Source organism: Malus domestica, chromosome 16 (genome assembly GCF_042453785.1).
Source record: "Malus domestica chromosome 16, GDT2T_hap1".
In the NCBI taxonomy this organism is placed as follows: Eukaryota; Viridiplantae; Streptophyta; class Magnoliopsida; order Rosales; family Rosaceae; genus Malus; species Malus domestica.
In genome coordinates, this window is record NC_091676.1 from 14,211,317 (window position 1) to 14,217,456 (window position 6,140).

The 6,140-nt window shown below is 36.3% G+C and overlaps 1 protein-coding gene across 1 annotated transcript; it reads left to right on the top strand.

The window, feature by feature from the left end:
- The first annotated feature begins 1,545 nt into the window (after positions 1 to 1,545).
- Positions 1,546 to 2,772, top strand: LOC103403809 (uncharacterized). Its single transcript, XM_008342655.4, has one exon. It carries the CDS (start codon positions 1,749 to 1,751, stop codon positions 2,301 to 2,303), a length of 555 nt encoding a protein of 184 aa, XP_008340877.3. The 5' UTR covers positions 1,546 to 1,748; the 3' UTR covers positions 2,304 to 2,772.
- The last annotated feature ends 3,368 nt before the right edge of the window (positions 2,773 to 6,140 follow it).

Here is a 6,140-nt window from a genome sequence, read left to right on the forward strand (position 1 = left end):
CTGCGTAATTTTATAGATAATAAATTAAAGAGTACAAACATGTGTGGAATTGATATAATTTGGTCAACGATGGCAAACATGCTTCTTGAATCTTTAATTTCATTACCTTCCTAGCTCTTTCCTGTCTAACAAGAATGCTAATCAAAACTCTTTGAATGATTACTTCTTTTTAAAAGTCCCAAACTAAGGCAAAACTCGAATAAAATTAGTCTCTTGCTACACGCTGACCCGCGTTGTAATTGGCTTTTTATTGTTTTATAGTTTTTTTTTTAATTTTGCTTATTTTTAGAAATAATAAAATATGTTTTGAAAAATAATAAATGAAACCACCTACAGTCCACCAAGTGAGTTTTTTGTTTTGTTTTTTTTTTTTTTTTTGAAATCCTACAGAGAGAAGGATAGTATCATGAAAGCTTCATTCTTTTTGCAAAAGCTTCTCCCATATAAATAGATACATAACTAATTATAAACACTATAAAATCTGATAATAAGAAAAATGTTTGAAATAATTCTGCATGTAGTGCGATTTATTGTGTGTGTAAATTGATTCTAACTATCCATATTCACAAATAATTTTACATATAATTCTCTCTTATATGTAAAATTATTTATGAATATGAATAGTTAGAATTAGCTGACGCACTTGATAAATCACACTACTAATCTCTACTAATTAATAAAACATTCATTGTTAACCAAAACTCTATGAAATTACCAGTTTAACCTTTTAATTAAAACAGAACATGAATAAGAAATATAGGGCATAAATGTAATTTCACACGACCAAATTTTGCTTTTTTTTTTTAAAACCTCACCTACATGAATCCTAACATATATCTAATTAAAAAAAATTAAAAAACTTCCAACTCCCACATTCTATATCACTCTCTTCCTCTCTCCTTCTATTTCAAAAACAAAAATAAAAAATTTTCTCACACTTTATATATGCCCATATGCTAGTAATTTATAAACACAACATGCCAATATCCACCAGGAACAAGACTTGGCTACTGAATTTTCAGTAGCCACTCCTACTTACACCCAATCTCGTGTGGACACGTGTTTAAGTTTTAATTAAAAAAATCAAAACTTCGATACGTGTCCACACAAAATTAGATGTAAGCATGAGTGACTGCTGAATTGTTCAACAACCAAATTAATTTCTATACAGAGAGTCCAAAACAAGACATTTTTGGTCTTCCACTCCACACAATATTATTTTTTATTTGTTATTTTGTTGCATATAGTAATGAAGTATTAATATTTCTCTTGTATGACATTCACTAGGCAACCACAACACCAACTTGGCCCGTCTACTTGACGCCGTTACAGATGACGGATACCAGACTCAAGGGCCAAGAGTCAAGACCCCAACGACTCCGTTAAAACGGACTTCAAGTAGGGCCGACTGGTACGAGAGACCCAGTCAGCTTCGGCCGGATTGTCTTTGAAAATAAAAAACGTGGCGGGCCCCTCACGCGTCAAGCAGCGAAGGTGGGTGGAAACGTCATTATCCTCAGTCCTTATCTATAAATCCCTCGTTTTCTCCTCCATCACACAAACGGATTTTGCAGGGAAAGATCCAACAGAGCGAAAAAATCCTCCTTCTTCCCCTTCATGTGAGGAAGAAGAGGCCACAAAAAAAATAAAAAAATAAAAAAACCTAGAATTTTGTTAATTTCTTCTGGTTTTTTTTCGATTTTTTGGTATTTTTAGGTGTATTTTTGGGGATTTTAGGGTTTGATATCATGGGGACTGAGATCTTACGGCCTCGGGATTGTCTGATCGAAAGGATCAGAGCCCCTCCGGCGTCGTTTTCGCGCCGGAAGAACAGCTACTATGGGAATCCCGTCGTTAACAAGAATTACGTTTCTAACCCTAGATCTAGAAAGCCGGCGGTGCGATATGAACAAAGGAGAATCGAGGCGCAGCCGCCGCCCGCGGTGGTCACGAAGAGATCCAGCTCCGACGATGAACGTCAGGGCTTCAAGATGGAGAAAGTCACAATCTTGAGGCGCGGAGAGTCGCTGGACTCGAAGATGAATGAAAAGGGCGGTTTGGCTGCTACTGGGACCGAGAGGCTCCGGCCCGGCCCGGAAACGGTACAGAAGCAGGTGAGGATCGTGGATCTGAGGTCTCCGGTGGGTGGTAAGACCGACGTGTACGCCGGATCGTCGTTCGTGGTGTCGCCGGAGCCGATCGCCCTCCCGTTGCCGTCGTTTTCGAGGAAGAAGCAGGTGTCAAAGGTCGTTGACGACGACTCGGCGACCCGAGACCTGAGGCGGTTGCTCCGGCTCGGTTGAAAATGGAGGATCCGGATCCGAGGACCCTGAATGGATCCGGACCCGATACGGTTCTTTCCTTCGTCGTCTGCTCGGTTTTTCGGGTCGAATCTGTCCGTGATTTTTTTAAACGGAGGATGATCTGGAATTCCGGGAAAGACGGGGGCGAATTAGTAATTACCTACTGTTTGGGTACTTGGTAGCTAAGTCTTATCACGTTGTTGTGGGAGAAGGGAAATATTTTGGTGTTTGTCGAATTTGGGGTTTATGGGTAAATTAAAAGTTAGGATGGGGTGAAAATGGGAGGTAGAAGAAGAGAAAATTGTGGGAAGTGTTGGGGTTGATTTGTAATATGTGGGAAATTAATTGTGAGACTAATTATGTGGTTTGTGGGTGGGCTGTGGAATTGTGTTTATGCTCTGTTGGGAAATTGTAGTTTGTATCTATAATAATGGATTTTAGTAAAAAGAAAGATGAAATTTGGGCAGAAGATTTTCTTAAATTTATATTTTATTTTAAATTAATTCTGTCTTGTTTTATGTTGTGGGTTCGATTTTCACTCAATTTTTTTTCCCTTAACAATAACAACTAACATTTATTAAAAATAAGATTTTGTATAACGTAAAAATGTCCCATGAAAGCTAAAAAGTAGGGAGAGTCGAGCGTTGGTAAAAAAACTAATGTGTGACATTATATTATACGTGTGACATCATACTCAAGGATGCTACAGTGAATTGGTACTTTCATGGATGCTACAGTGAATTGGTACCTTTTTTTTTTAATGGAAAACTAACCAAAACACCCTCAAAACTTTACTTTTAATCATCAGGACAGATTTTTTTAAAAATGCCGATCCTACTCTTCACACATATGTACAATATTGGGTCAATTTTATGCAAAGTTCATGTGGATACATCCAAAAGAAGAAAAAGGAGATTGACATTTTCAGAAAGCATTTGCATGCAAAAGGATATGTGGCAACAACCAATACAATATAGATTCACATGCAAAAGAAAATGTGGCAAACACTACAGCAACCAAGACAACATAAATTCACATAACATTCAAGCAAAGACATGACAGCCAGCTTTCAGAAACAGTGCTGACAGCTTTTAGAAACAGGGTGCTGTCACTATTCAAAAAATTGTAAATATATGAAATATTATTTTGTCTTTGAAGAATTAGATTTTGTATATAAGGGAGCCTTTCCTCCCTCCCATACAGAAGACACCTGAATACCACACACATCTCTCAACATCTGAAAACACCATACTTACTTCATACACTCAAGGATTCGTAGCCTTCATAGCATCCTTGTAAACACTTCTTTGTAATCACTTTTGTTTATATCATATTTAGGGCCTCGTATATTTGGGCCTTGGGCCTTGTATTTGGGCCTCACACTAAAGCCCATACTTTGTAAAAGAGGAGGAGCCCCTTATTCTATAAAAGGGGACTCCTCCCCTCATTCTAGGGGAGGCAAAAAGAACCAAGCCTAAGAAGGCTAAGAGAAGCTATCATTACATTCAGGAGAGACCTCACACCACCGAGGCTCTCCTCTCCCTTCTCTTCTTTCTCCTCCGGGGGACTTCCCCCAAACACTTGTATCCATACAATTACAGAGAAACAGAATCAACTACAGTGTGGATGTAGCCCAAACATTGGGGGTGAACCACGATACATCTTGTGTTATTTACATTTCATGCAGATTCACGGTCGGATTTACGTTGTTCCAAGACCATCCGGTTTTGTGCATCAACAACTTTCTTGTAAACAACTATCTCTGTAAACATTCCATATATCAATAAAAGTTCAAGTGTACATATTCAAGCAATCTCCAAGTCTTAAGTAAGTTTTCTTTTCCTTATTTAGTGTGTTTGTTTAATTAGACTTCTAGTCCAAAACAGAAAAACACTATTGTGGTTATATTATTAACCTGCTAAACTGACGATCATACTTTGTTCGAGCACTCTATTATAGTTTAATGTTTGTCATACAAATAACTGGACATTAACCAAGGTACCTCTGAGTTCTTCGTACCTCTGAGTTCAACCGTTAAGGCCTTATACTTGTACTATGAGTGGCCGTCATGCTGAAACATGTCGAGTTCCATGTGCAAGGTTCTATGTCTAGTTGTTATAATGGTTATCCGACTATTTAACCGAGCATGCGTTTCGAATTTGGTATCAGAGCCAAGTTTAGCATTTTAATAATATAAGCATAAGAGTAAAGTACATTGAGGATAGAAGTCATTGATACAACTGATATCATATTTGTTTATTGTGTATGAACAACAGATATTATTGTCCCTGTAGACCCTGTCAACCACAATTACCAGGTATTTATTGTCCCAGACATCCAACTATAATTAGCATAAAGAGAATATTAACATATATATCCAAAAGAATTATCAGTACTTTGAAGAAGCAAAAGTTTTATCTTGGCTATCTTGAACATCCTTAATTTATTCGTAAATATAATAACACAGAAGTGCAGCATAAAGTTTTAGAAGCAAAAAGAACAACAGATCAAGCTTTAGAGACCTTGAGAGAAGAAAGAGAGTTTTTAAGAAACCAGTTAGTTGTAACTCTAGGAAATAGTATACTGTAGTTTATGATAGATTATCTTAATTTAGAAATTAGTGAACCTTAAAAAAGAAAAATAACTTTAAACCAAAATAGTTTAGTTTGTTATTTTTCATCAAGAAAGCATAATCATATTTTGCACAGTGAAGAAAATCTGCAAGCCAATAGTATTGTAGATCTTATTATTAGTCAAGCAGAAAATATAAAATTAGAAAATAATAAGCATAATCATTTGTTAAACCAGTTGTTAGAACATTTTCAGAAAAATTCCATAAAGATAATTAGACAAAATTTAGATTATATTACATCTCAATTAGAAGATAATAATAAAAATATTCAAAGGTTTCCTAGCAAAAGAAAGATAAAATAGCTTGTTGACCTCATAGATAGTAAGCCAAAACAAGTAGAACTTAGATCATTAGTAATAGTTGAACAACTAAAATTAGAAGTTCAAAAAATTCAATTCGTACAAAAGGAGTTGAGTGAACAAGTAGATAAGTTGCATAATAAAATAGATAAATTATTGGGTAAATTACATAATAGCCCCTCAGGTTTGAGGTCTATTACAATCCCATACAACATCTTTAAAACATTTCACTTTCATACCTCACGTACTATTTTATTTCAAAATAATACATCTGTTAGATTTTCCATCCATTGGTCTGTTAAATGATGACGTGGTTGCCACATTTGTGCTAATGTGGCTGCCACGTGGCAAAAAAAATAATTTTTTATACATTAAAAATATTATAATATTAACCATATTAAAAAAATAAAAAATAAAAAAAAACAAGAAAAACCCAACATTGCAAAGAGCACCCATCTCGACCCGAACTCGCAAGAATGCAAAGAGCACCCATCTCGACCCCAACATTGCAATCAACCCAACCCTCTCACCTCGTAAGCTCATACCCCTTCCCAAAACCATAACCAAGCTTTATAATTCAAGTTAGGGATCCCTGAATTCGAGCAATACCAGCCCATATCTTCTCCATGTTTCTTCTCTAGCGAGCTCCACGACGCCAGCAAGTTCCACGATGCCCAGATCTCAAAATCACACTGCGAACAAAACCCAAATCTCAAAATCGACCGAATTAATCACGGAGAAGGAAGATGAATCTTTTGTTTTAAAAAAGGGAGAAAGGGAGAAAGAGGAAACTTTTGCTGCAATTAGAGAAGGGAAAGATAATCTCTATTAATCATTAACAGAAAGAAAAAAACCCATGAAATTCAATCCAAAGTCCGGCGAGAGAAGTGTAGACTAAAGATAACA

Bases quoted from the DNA above. Each gene is read 5' to 3' on its own strand.
- LOC103403809 (XM_008342655.4), top strand. From the start codon at position 1,749: ATGGGGACTGAGATCTTACGGCCTCGGGATTGTCTGATCGAAAGGATC.